The sequence below is a fragment of the Paramisgurnus dabryanus genome, chromosome 15 (assembly GCF_030506205.2).
Source record: "Paramisgurnus dabryanus chromosome 15, PD_genome_1.1, whole genome shotgun sequence".
In the NCBI taxonomy this organism is placed as follows: Eukaryota; Metazoa; Chordata; class Actinopteri; order Cypriniformes; family Cobitidae; genus Paramisgurnus; species Paramisgurnus dabryanus.
The window spans coordinates 28,332,836-28,346,925 of NC_133351.1; the positions used below are offsets into that span (position 1 = coordinate 28,332,836).

General features: G+C 35.3%; 1 protein-coding gene across 1 annotated transcript in view; it reads right to left on the reverse strand.

Annotated features, from left to right (window-relative positions):
- Window positions 1-7,276: 7,276 nt before the first annotated feature.
- LOC135782585 (nectin-3-like protein) overlaps window positions 7,277-14,090 on the reverse strand; it is a 39,868-nt gene continuing 33,054 nt past the window's right edge. Inside the window, exons 3-5 of the mRNA XM_065292963.2 lie at window positions 12,289-12,397; window positions 7,681-7,829; window positions 7,277-7,543 (exon numbers count right to left, since the gene is read on the reverse strand). Coding sequence (XP_065149035.1) covers window positions 7,521-7,543; window positions 7,681-7,829; window positions 12,289-12,397 — 281 coding nt within the window. The 3' untranslated portion in view covers window positions 7,277-7,520. The remainder of the gene's footprint in view (window positions 7,544-7,680; window positions 7,830-12,288; window positions 12,398-14,090) is intronic.

Genomic DNA, 14,090 nt, shown 5'->3' on the forward strand with positions numbered 1-14,090 from the left:
AAAGAAAGAAAATGAGAGAGCGCGGCCCTGTATAGAAGTGGATTGATATGTTATTTGAAGTCGGCTCGTAAAGGACAAAACACCTGATTAAACTATAACGTAGCTATTATACACATTTTTTCAGGATGTTCTTGCGACCGGTGGCAACTTGTCCACGACCCGGTGGTTGGGGACCTCTGCGGTAGTGGACTCAGTTTGCAAAACCATTGCGAAAGCGTGTGCACTGTTTATTTATTGTTTATGAATTTGTGGATATGGATTGAAAATCTGAGAGCACTGATTGTTTAATTGTGCGTATGGTTTATTAATCCGCGCGCATATGGAAGAAAAATAATGACAAAAGTTTTTGAATTAAAATAGCCTGTTGAATTGTACTACCTGAAAAAAATGCATTGTATTAACCGTACTTGAATTTTAATGCATTGTATTTTTATGTTTTTGAATTAAAACAGCCTGTTGAATTGTACTACCTGAAAAAAAATGCATTGTATTAACCGTGCTTGAATTTTAATGCATTGTATTTTTAGGTTTTGCATTTTTAAGGGCTGAAATTCAACATGCGTGTATATTTTCTGTATTAAAAATTCAATAGTCCACATTCACCTTTTAGATTTCACTTTAAAATATTCGGTCTGTTTAAAAATACAACGTAAAATATTCAGCAGGCAAGTTTCAGTCCATTTAAATTCGCGTCCAAAAATTCAAGTACAAAAATTCAGTCGTACAGATTTCAACATTTAACATCCGGGAACTGCAGGAAAAGCAGTAGAGTACCGAGTATAATCTCATCTGCTGTTAATCGATCTGGCCAGCAGGTGGTGCACGTGTTCGCCAAAACTTTGTACATGTAAGATGATTTATCCACTGCAGTGATGAATGTTGGCTTTTATGTTCAGTTTTAGTAGAACAACTGTAATACACTCATACAGAGAGTGTATTGTTTGGTTATGTTATTGACAGGATACTAAACGGTTTTTAAATGCCATATAAATTAAATAGGGCCTTTCTGCCTGCTATTGGCTTCGTTTCTCAAAAGCTAAGTTGATTGTAGATTTTATTGGTGGCAATCTACCATCTTCTTATGCCTACGAGAAACGGACACGTTTTTGTAATTCGTCACCTCAGTTTATTAACCATACTCGGATTATTGAACTGTTCAAGTTACAAATCGTGCGCGCGGATTAATAAACCATACGCACAATTAAACAATCAGTGCTCTCAGATTTTCAATCCATATCCACAAATTCATAAACAATAAATAAACAGTGCACACGCTTTCGCAATGGTTTTGCAAACTGAGTCCACTACCGCAGAGGTCCCCAACCACCGGGTCGTGGACAAGTTGCCACCGGTCGCAAGAACATCCTGAAAAAATGTGTATAATAGCTACGTTATAGTTTAATCAGGTGTTTTGTCCTTTACGAGCCGACTTCAAATAACATATCAATCCACTTCTATACAGGGCCGCGCTCTCTCATTTTCTTTCTTTCTCTCTCTCTCTCTCTCTCTCTCTCTCTCTCTCTCTCTCTCTCTACCAGCGCATCGGCGATCACATTGCTGTCATTAGAGTTCAAGCATACAGTACTTCTAAAACACAATCGATCAAAGAATTGCAAAGGTATGACTTTATGAATAAAATGAAGACATTCATTTGATATCGCAAATGAAACTAATTGCAGGCAGGCGCGGAGATTGACAGCTGGCCCGCCCAATCAGAAATGAAAAAAAAAAAAAAAAATACTCGGGACGTCGGGGGTAGCGATTTTGCGAGCCCTGCATAGGTTTGTTTTGTAGAAAGACTTTCTTTAAAGTGAATTTAGTTTTGTATAAATTGTATCTTAATATTAATCAATGTTTAATCAAACAATTGCCTCGATTTAATAAATAAGAAGCAAACCAAGAACGTCTGTGGTGTGGATTATAGTGAACCCACTATATTTCCGCAGCCTATTCTTTCTGCTTTTAATGCATTTCTTAAATGAATGTCTCAAGTACACAGTAGGCTTATAGGTTGTTATGATAGGCTATTTGTTGCTAAACGCAATAGACTATATTGTATAAAGTGTAGCAATAAACATGGCGTGACTTAGTGCTGAGTTAGAGAGCTGGTAGGCTATCAAACAACATCACTGTGATCAGATGTTTCCTTTCTATTTTTTACCCCGCTGTCATATTTGTTGTGTGTTTATGTTATTGAGAGGAAAGCGCGCAGCACATATTTATAACGTATTGTTATTCAAAATACGTTTTCCACTTGCTTGCAAAAAAAGTTCTCAAAGTGATCATGGCTGAAAGCTGCTCGGGAATATTTTTTTCATTAGAACCATATAACGCAACATTCAACTTCTTTATAATAGTTTTTAAATAGTTATCAGGCTTACTTATAATTTTACTGTTTTTAACATAACATGCAATAGGTAAAATACACCATATGAAGTTGTATCCATGTCTAACTGTCCCGGGGCTATGGCGAATTCCTGTCGGGCTACAAAGATGTATCTGCGCCCTGCCCGTCGGAGGAAAAAATATTGTAATGGGTTTGCATTCTCTCAGATTTAGTTAGGTAATTATATTGTATGTAATTCGGTGTCATCTTGTTAGTTATTACTATCCCCACTAACAAGTGAAACTGTCAGGAAATGAAGTGAAAGCATAACTAAACCCATTATTCCTTTCGTGTTCACGTCTGAAATGCGCGCTCCTCGGCTCCGCTCTTTACGAGTACCCGCTTCTTATGGTCATCAAAAAGTATATTAAATGTTTATTTATTTGTCATTTCTTTTAACCTCAGAGTCAAACATTATTCTAGCAATTCCCTTTTTCTTTCTTTATTTAGTAAGTTAACTTAAATATGTGAGAACGAAAATATATTTTTAGTGATTTGTATGAAGAGAATATGATGTTAGAAGCTTTATTTTATAACACAAAATAGTGACTGCACACTCACTTGCAAAAATTATTTATTATAACCAACGTATCGGCAAATAGCCTTCGTCAAGGTATGTGTTCGCTCAGAGTGAAGCTTCATTTTAAGCATTTAGTAGCTTAATTTATTTAAACAGTTTTATTAGGCTATTTTAAAAAGTATTAGGTTTTTTGTGTTCATTTATATTTCTTGTCACTGTGTGCAGGTTCTTTTTTGTAGGCTATATGACAGCCCAATAATTTTTTTAACCAAAAAGGCTTAATTAATGTCATGTTGCATTACAATTTAAAGTATATCAATAATGTCAAAAATGTGACGTGCAGTTCGGGTGATCTCACCAATACGCTTGTGATTCCTGAAGTTTTGACGAATTTTATAGACTTGTTATAGTTTCTTATTCAAAAGTGACACCCATAGATCCATGCCCACCCATATGTCACGTTCTGCATCCGCCACTGAAAGGGTGACTTCAGATGATGAAATGTAACCATTGATTTTTTTGGATGCTTTTAGTCACCAACAAAAATTCTCACAGACACAGTTACATTTGTGCTATTGTAGTTTGGACGTGTTTATTATTATTCTGTTATATGGAAAAAATATAAATAATAAAAAAAAATGTAGGGGTTGTCCTCGGTATTTGAAAAATCCTGGCTACGGCCTTAATATGACAGCAATGTGATCGCCGATGCGCTTGTAGAGAGAGAGAGAGAGAGAGAGAGAGAGAGAGAGAGAGACAAAGGAAAAGAGAGAGCGCGGCCCTGTATAGAAGTGGATTGATATGTTATTTGAAGTCGGCTCGTAAAGGACAAAACACCTGATTAAACTATAACGTAGCTATTATACACATTTTTTCAGGATGTTCTTGCGACCGGTGGCAACTTGTCCACGACCCGGTGGTTGGGGACCTCTGCGGTAGTGGACTCAGTTTGCAAAACCATTGCGAAAGCGTGTGCACGGTTTATTTATTGTTTATGAATTTGTGGATATGGATTGAAAATCTGAGAGCACTGATTGTTTAATTGTGCGTATGGTTTATTAATCCGCGCGCACGATTTGTAACTTGAACAGTTCAATAATCCGAGTATGGTTTATAAACTGAGGTGACGAATTACAAAAACGTGTCCGTTTCTCGTAGGCATAAGAAGATGGTAGATTGCCACCAATAAAATCTACAATCAACTTAGCTTTTGAGAAACGAAGCCAATAGCAGGCAGAAAGGCCCTATTTAATTTATATGGCATTTAAAAACCGTTTAGTATCCTGTCAATAACATAACCAAACAATACACTCTCTGTATGAGTGTATTACAGTTGTTCTACTAAAACTGAACATAAAAGCCAACATTCATCACTGCAGTGGATAAATCATCTTACATGTACAAAGTTTTGGCGAACACGTGCACCACCTGCTGGCCAGATCGATTAACAGCAGATGAGATTATACTCGGTACTCTACTGCTTTTCCTGCAGTTCCCGGATGTTAAATGTTGAAATCTGTACGACTGAATTTTTGGACTTGAATTTTTGGACGCGAATTTAAATGGACTGAAACTTGCCTGCTGAATATTTTACGTTGTATTTTTAAACAGACCGAATATTTTAAAGTGAAATCTAAAAGGTGAATGTGGACTATTGAATTTTTAATACAGAAAATATACACGCATGTTGAATTTCAGCCCTTAAAAATGCAAAACCTAAAAATACAATGCATTAAAATTCAAGCACGGTTAATACAATGCATTTTTTTTCAGGTAGTACAATTCAACAGGCTGTTTTAATTCAAAAACATAAAAATACAATGCATTAAAATTCAAGTACGGTTAATACAATGCATTTTTTTTCAGGTAGTACAATTCAACAGGCTATTTTAATTCAAAAACTTTTGTCATTATTTTTCTTCCATACGCGCACGATTTGTAACTTGAACAGTTCAATAATCCGAGTATGGTTAATAAACTGAGGTGACGAATTACAAAAACGTGTCCGTTTCTCGTAGGCATAAGAAGATGGTAGATTGCCACCAATAAAATCTACAATCAACTTAGCTTTTGAGAAACGAAGCCAATAGCAGGCAGAAAGGCCCTATTTAATTTATATGGCATTTAAAAACCGTTTAGTATCCTGTCAATAACATAACCAAACAATACACTCTCTGTATGAGTGTATTACAGTTGTTCTACTAAAACTGAACATAAAAGCCAACATTCATCACTGCAGTGGATAAATCATCTTACATGTACAAAGTTTTGGCGAACACGTGCACCACCTGCTGGCCAGATCGATTAACAGCAGATGAGATTATACTCGGTACTCTACTGCTTTTCCTGCAGTTCCCGGATGTTAAATGTTGAAATCTGTACGACTGAATTTTTGTACTTGAATTTTTGGACGCGAATTTAAATGGACTGAAACTTGCCTGCTGAATATTTTACGTTGTATTTTTAAACAGACCGAATATTTTAAAGTGAAATCTAAAAGGTGAATGTGGACTATTGAATTTTTAATACAGAAAATATACACGCATGTTGAATTTCAGCCCTTAAAAATGCAAAACCTAAAAATACAATGCATTAAAATTCAAGCACGGTTAATACAATGCATTTTTTTTCAGGTAGTACAATTCAACAGGCTGTTTTAATTCAAAAACATAAAAATACAATGCATTAAAATTCAAGTACGGTTAATACAATGCATTTTTTTCAGGTAGTACAATTCAACAGGCTATTTTAATTCAAAAACTTTTGTCATTATTTTTCTTCCATACAAAACCCCTTGACCTGGAACATACTCTTTATATAAAGAAGGCTTGTACACTGTTTAAAAGAGTTTTAATATGAATTGCTTTGAATACAATAATAATCTTCTGATGAAATCCCAAAATCAAATAGATTTTTTAGACAATTCTAAGATGGAAAAAAACTGACCATTGTCATCTGATTAACAAAATGAATGTAATTTGAGTAATCTCTCCAAACATAATGATTTATTTCTGTAAACAATATTCTGACACTCTTGATAAACCCCTTTGCTTTTGATAATAGCCCTTGACCAGTGAGAGACAAATCTAAGCAAAAAAATTATTTTCTTTTTAATCACATCTTTGATAGGATATAGTTCATTTATGAAAGGGTCATATCAGGATTTAGGGATATTTTTACACCCAGATAATTAATAACATATTTGAGCTAAATTTCACAAATTGTTGTTTTATCAATTTCTTTAAAGACATTATTTCACATTTTGAATTATTAAGAGAAAAGCCAGACATCTGAGAATAAGTTAAAAAGTGTCTCCAATCCTTTAGGAAACTCTGTTTGATATATATGAACATGACATTTGGGCATTGTTCCAGTTGTAAGTTTTACATATAGCCTAGCTATTTCCTTCTAAATATGAAGAGTTTCGCATAATAATTCATATATTTATTTTGATGTATATTTTTAACTTAAAAATGTGATTATAATACCCATATTTATTATTGTATGACACCTCATGTAATGAAAAAGTAAAAAATAAAGTATTTTTCTTATGTCTTGGAGTTCTGTTTTTAAACTGTTAAACCTTATAAAGTGCTGAAAATAAAATATAAAGTGCATAAACAACAAAAATAATCCTCCTGACTGCTGATAAATTAAAAGGTTATTTATAGCACCACTGTGGTTCTATGTAGCACTTTTTAAGGCAAGGGTTTATATAGAAACATCTAAAAAAGGGTTTGATATAGTACCAAAAAGGGTGCTGCTATTGTTACAAGCCAAATAACCCTTATTTGGTACTATATAGCACCATTTTTCTTAAGAGTGTTGCTTTCATCAGTCAAGTCATCCAGGCCATACATAAGACAGATACCAAACATTTACAATCATTATTTAATAATGTGATTGTGCAGTAGTCATCAATCAGAGGAGTACATTTTTGTGTATTTGGATTTTTGTGTATTTGGTATTAATGACACCCTCTCTCTTATTGATGGAAGAAAGTCTTTTATTAACAAATGATTCTTCATAGCTTGCCAAAGGAATCTCATACTGTATTTGTCTTTCTTTTCATTGTTGATTACTTACTTTGTGGCTTTTCTCTTGTCTTGTCTTCTTACTGTATGTCTCTTTTTTATTTAATTTTAGGCTTCATATGTTCTTAACTGTCTTCTTTATTTATATTTCCTCTGTATTTTGTCTATATTTTGTTGTCTTGTCTGTATTGGTGAGCCAATTGGTGAACTGTGGACTGAGGTGTTGATTGCAATTCAAATTCCCACCGCTAGATGCCGCTAAAACTCTACAAAGTGGACCTTTAACTGCATATCAACCACATGTAAAATAAGTGCTAACCACATGTAAAATAAACCAATCAAAACACTGTGTGCGAGGTCATTATTATTATAAATCCTTTTTTTTTTGTTTAACCCTATCAGTAAAAATGTTTTAATCCTTTAAAAATGATTGATTACGCCAGGGGTATTCAAACTGGGGTCCGGGGACCCCCAGAAGGGCAATATAACATGTGTTCATTCACTCAGAATATAATTGATGTGCTCAAATATCTGTCAAATAGCTTTGAGTGAAGATGAAAGTGAATTCGAGATGAAAGGCTCAAAGCTCAGAATGGAGGTGTCCTAAAAAGAAGGAAACAGAGAAAAAGACCACAGTGTAAAAAAACTACCATACCAACTCAAGGATCTTTTCTTTAAACATTATTATTACCATTTCAATTGTTACTGTAGCCAAACTCATGTTTGTTCAAGGAATTCACCTTTCTGCCAGTAGAGTGTGCCAGTTGCTGTCCCATACTGGTTAGAGGCTTCACAGAGATACAAACCACTGAGATCAGATGTTAGTTTCAAGAAGTACAGCTTATTGCCCTCTATTTTAATGGCATCATTATCGATGGTCTGGTCCATCCTAGTCCATTTACAAGAAGAAACAGAAGACAGACCATTGTGTCCATTTGTGTTCATGTTAATTCAATTATTTATCAGTTGAGTGCTTTAAAACAGTAAATGCAAGACTTACAGTCCACTTAAACATGACCCATGCTTTCACACACATGCTTAGCCGAAACCAGGATCCTAGTTAAATTAGGATATTTAAATAGCTTTTATAAATGTGACTCAGAAAAACATTACGGGGGTGCATCCAAAGGTCCAAAGTGGTTTTCATTTAAGACGTCTCAAATGTGCTTTTTAGTCCGGGACTAGACTTAAAGGTGCACTGTGTAGATTTTAGCAGGATCAGGCAGTGAGATTGCGAATTGCAACTAATGGCCACCACTCACCCCTCCATTTTAAAGCACAGAGGGCATTTTCCAAACGGATGTGCAGAGCGGATTTTCCCGAGTGTTTGAATTGAGGGGGCGCTGGGTGGTCATGGACCTTCTATAAGCATTGATGGGCCCACTATAAAGCACAAAATATAAATTAGGGGGGTCCCCTGGTTTGTCCTGTGGTCCCCTGGTTTGTCCTGTTTGTTGAAGTGACTGTACAGCTTACACAGCAGCTACCATTCAGCACTTTCCTACAATCTAAACCAGCCTTTACTGCCTTTAAACCTCAGGTCAATCAGTGGCGGATCTAGACCATTTCAACTCGGGGGACCAATCTGGAGCCAGTTGTACTGTTAGAGGGGCCAGTTACATATAGACCTTATTCTTGTCATATTATTTTCTGCACTGCACTGCAAAAAAAATGATTTTCAAGAAAAAAAATCTTAGTATTTTTGTCTTGTTTTCAGGAAGAATATCTAAAAATTAAGTCTAGTAATAAGTCTATTTTTTAGACAAAATTATCAAATGTAAGTGATTTTGTGCAAAAAGCAAGCAAAAAATCTGCCAATGAGGTAAGAAAAAAAAATTAAAAATTTTTTCTTAAACCCTAAATACATGTTTTATGCATAAAAACACTTAAATTTGATATTTTTGGTCTAAAAACTAGACTTATTTTCTTGGGGTCGTTGTGTTCATCAAGAAAAAGCTATTTAATTTAAGAATTTTTTGATATTTTTACTGAAAACAAGACAAAAATAAAGATTTGAAAATCTTTTTTTGCAGTGTGCACCAAAGGCATTAACAGGCCAAATACAATGTTAATGCTACTGTCTAATTACGGATGTAAAAAACAACGATCGCAAAAATATTAGTAAAAATTATTTCACACCCCACATTTGGGGGGCCACAAGGGGGTCCAAGCTTGTTGTCACAGGGGCACTGGCCCCCGTTGGCCCCTCCCTAGAACCGCCACTGAGATCAATATTGGGTATTACATTAAAAAATAAAGACTAGCTGAATAATTCAACTTAGATTTGTATGTAAAGTCGATTTCCCATGCCATATTTTCTTCAAACTGCATTGCGAGAACTCATTACCCAAGATTACGTGATCAAGTGACCATGGCATGTACACTTTGCCTACGGACCTCTGGAAGGGCCTTTCGCGGAGGGGTTCAGGTAAAGACTTTGGTTTGAAATGACCCTACAAATGGCTTCCCCTTCACGAAGGTCCCTTTAAGGGTGCGTAAATGCAATTTGGAAAATGTCCATAAAGTAGCTACGGTAGCTGCCACAGAACAAACATGTCGTCACCCGAGACAACATAGTGACGAAACACACTCTGTAGAGCAGTTTGTCCGTTTAGGGCTACTGTAGAAACATGGCAGTGCAAAATGAAAACATTCATGTAAAGGAAACCTGTGGTTACTGTAGATAAAAATGGCTCATTCTAAGGAAATGAAAACTACACTTCATTATGTACAGTCTTTGTACACCACTGATAATATAGTTATGTTTTATTGCATTTCTGTCAAGAGATCCTTCTAACATTGCACCTTTAAGTCTGGTCTGTGATACCGGGCATTGGGGTAGCCAATACAAACAGACTAGTTATAAAACATAAAACAAACATATGCAAAAACATACAAAAATAGTGATTGTCCCATATCTCAATAACTATTTAGGGTAACATGTAAAATATGTGTTTGTCCCTAAGTCAGTTTGTTATAAAGGAAATTAATGTAAATGTCTAATGTAATGTAAACTGGTTACTCCAGTTTTACTGTTTTGAGGAAGCAAACTGTATCTAGACAGTGTATCTGCATGTTTCACTTCTTGATAATTTATTCAATCATGTTTACAGAGTTATGTTTCGGTTCAACTTAATCTTTTCCCACAGTGGGAATGAAGAAAATTTCTCAAATTTGTAATTTCTTACTTTTTTTGCATAATATGCATACTGTACTACATGTCCTACTGTGGATGCATGTGTGCGCAACCAGTTGAACTTGAAACTTGTACATTTGAATCTTTACAACATCATGCAAAGCTTGTTATCAAGTTTACTACCAGAAAAAAGTTATAGCTCATGCCAAACTACAAAAACAAGAGATGTTTTGATCCAAGTACTGAAAATATCATCAATCTATGTGCACTCTTAGAAAAAAGGTACAAAAGTTGTCACTGGTGGTACCTTTTCAAAAAGGTATACCTTTTTATACCTATAGGTACATACAGTCTTGTTCAAAATAATAGCAGTACAATATGACTAACCAGAATAATCAAGGTTTTTAGTATATTTTTTATTGCTACGTGGCAAACAAGTTACCAGTAGGTTCAGTAGATTCTCAGAAAACAAACAAGACCCAGCATTCATGATATGCACGCTCTTTAGGCTGTGCAATTGGGGTATTAGTTGAAAGGGGTGTGTTAAAAAAAATAGCAGTGTCTACCTTTGACTGTACAAACTCAAAACTATTTTGTACAAAAAAATTTTTTCTGGGATTTAGCAATCCTGTGAATCACTTAACTTGTGGCACCTCTCAGCTGTTATTCCACTCCATGATTCTTTAACAACATTCCACAATTCATTCACATTTCTTGGTTTTGCTTCAGAAGCAGCATTTTTGATATCACCCCACAAGTTCTCAATTGGATTAAGGTCTGGAGATTGGGCTGGCCACTCCATAACATTAATTTTGTTGGTTTGGAACCAAGACTTTGCCCGTTTACTAGTGTGTTTTGGGTCATTGTCTTGTTGAAACAACCATTTCAAGGGCATGTCCTCTTCAGCATAGGGCAACATGACCTCTTCAAGTATTTTAACATATGCAAACTGATCCATGATCCCTGGTATGCGATAAATAGGCCCAACACCATAGTAGGAGAAACATGCCCATATCATGCTCCATGCTTCCCTGTGTACTGTGGCTTGAATTCAGAGTTTGGGGGTCGTCTCACAAACTGCCTGTGGCCCTTGGACCCAAAAAGAACAATTTTACTCTCATCAGTCCACAAAATGTTCCTCCATTTCTCTTTAGGCCAGTTGATGTGTTCTTTGGCAAATTGTAACCTCTTCTGCACATGCCTTTTTTTTAACAGAGGGACTTTGCGGGGGATTCTTGAAAATAGATTAGCTTCACACAGACGTCTTCTAACTGTCACAGTACTTACAGGTAACTCCAGACTGTCTTTGATCATCCTGGAGGTGATCATTGGCTGAGCCTTTGCCATTCTGGTTATTCTTCTATCCATTTTGATGGTTGTCTTCCGTTTTCTTCCACGTCTCTCTGGTTTTGCTCTCCATTTTAAGGCATTGGAGATCATTTTAGCTGAACAGCCTATCATTTTTTGCACCTCTTTATAGGTTTTCCCCTCTCCAATCAACTTTTTAATCAAAGTACCCTGTTCTTCTGAACAATGACTTGAACGACCCATTTTCCTCAGCTTTCAAATGCATGTTCAACAAGTGTTGGCTTCATCCTTAAATAGGGGCCACCTGATTCACACCTGTTTCTTCACAAAATTGATGACCTCAGTGATTGAATGCCACACTGCTATTTTTTTGAACACACCCCTTTCAACTAATTCAACTAATTTCCCAATTGCACAGCCTTAAGAGCGTGCATATCATGAATGCTGGGTCTCATTTGTTTTCTGAGAATCTACTGAACCTACTGGTAATTTGTTTGCCACGTAGCAATAAAAAAATATACTAAAAACCTTGATTATTCTGGTTAGTCACATTGTACTGCTATTATTTTGAACAAGACTGTATCTATACCAAAATGGTACATATTAGGTACTTTTGAACCTTTTCTTCTGAGATGGTTTAACAATTTTATTGAGGGAAAAACTCAATCAATTTATTTAAGATACATAAAAAATAGAAAAAAAATTGTTTAAATGAAGCATAAATAAATTTATTGCAACTCCTTACCTTAAAAAATGGAGTAAATCGAATGAATCATTTTTTTTTCAGTGTACGAACTATGGGCAACATTGCCATTTCATTGTTATTTGTTGAAATTTCTGGAATAAGACCTGAACTGGAGTCACATCAATTCTTACTAAACCATCTTCAATGTTAGCAGGCTACCTTTTCCAGTTGAAATGTGTGGCTGTAGGATTGGCATCTGCTTCACACTGAAACACTTCTCCACTGGAAAGTTTCTTCAGTGGTTTTACATAGACCAGCTGAGGGGGATCTTTAAAACATACAGACACGACTGACAAATCAGTATTGAATAAACTACTCCTAAATGAAGAATTGCTAGCAATTCACTTTAAAACTACAAAAAAATTGGTGTTAGCATCATTTAGAGAGGTCTGTTTAGTTGGCACAAAACCCAGCATAAGCAGTACCCAGATTTTAAGAGAGTAAATTAAAATGACAGGTTTTGATTAAACAAGATAGATGTACCTTCCTAATGTCAGCACAAAATCACTGAAGCGGTACTAAGTTGTGTTCCTCATTTCATGTGTCACAGTGATTAATCTACAGGTGTTACAGTAACACATCCTGAAGGTCGCCTTGTCAGAGTTAAGTTTAGTTTAGTTCTGCTGCTAATGTGGCAATTTTCTGTGTGTTACAGCATTTATTAAAACATATTTAAAAGTCATATCTTAGCTTTTTCACCTCCACCTATTAATTTACAGTGTTTCCATCCAGAGGTACATTTTGATCTTACGCATAAAACAGCTGGATGGAAACATGCTACAGTTACATTATGTTGATAATTTTTATTATGCTAATTTAATTTAATTTTCAGAGATATACTCTTGCTGTGTCCAATAACAAGTGTGGTCTACCAGGTGCTATTTTATACAAAAGTAGAACGAGTATAATTTCACTTTAACATACTGTAAGTTGCAGCTGGGATGAATGTACTTGTAAGACACAGGTGGGTCAAAAGTAACACAACAATACAAGGCACTACAAAACTGTTTGCATCTTTTGCAGCTTTTGCAACTCAGATTTACAAGTCATGTCAACAGAGATGAGTTGTCACAACTTATAAAATATAGTTGAGAAAAGTCAACTTAGTTTTATAAGTTATAACAACTCACCTGTAGTTATAACAACTCATCTCAAGATAAATAATAGTAAGTTGAAATGACTTGTAAATCTGAGTTGATTCAACAAAAAATTTTAAGGCAGCAAAGTATTTTTTACAGTGCATGACAACAGGGGACATGGCTGCGCATGTGTGAAGTTTAAACTTTCTGCTAAAATATTTGTGACTTTTTGCTACGGAAATGCAGGGATTATGAAATCATGCAATATTTTGTGAGCAGAAATCTGCAATTTACGGGGTGAAAGTGGGGCGTATTTAAAAAAATGCGGCCCCCACATAAATATGCAGGCTTTGGCTGATTATGCATTGAATCATGAGATCACATAATCGCGTTTTTCTGGAGGGACTGATAAACTGATAAAATATATATTAACATTTTAATGTCAGCAGAGTAGAGAAAAAATTTCAGAGAAAAATAAATTAAATAGGACATCTCTCACTCCAATTATTAGCAAAATATGAATGAAGGAAATCTGTTCACTTATGCTGAATGAAATCATCTTTTAACCAAACATATTTTTAACAAAAGACTATTCTCAAAAAACTCACCATGCCCTCTCTATTTTAAGGTGCGCTTGTGGCATATTTTAAGTGGGAGTGTGTGGGTACAGAAAAGAACATTACAGGAGGGGGAAGAAAATATATGTGGGTGGGTCCTGTTCCAATCTCACACCTATGCTTACAGTACTTTCGTCCCAACCGTGAAATTATACTCAAGTCTGGTATTGATAGACCACACTTGTGAGTTATTAACCACAGCAAAAATATATCTCTGTCTTAAACATTATCTTTAAAAATGACCCTGTGCTAGCAATTTCTAATG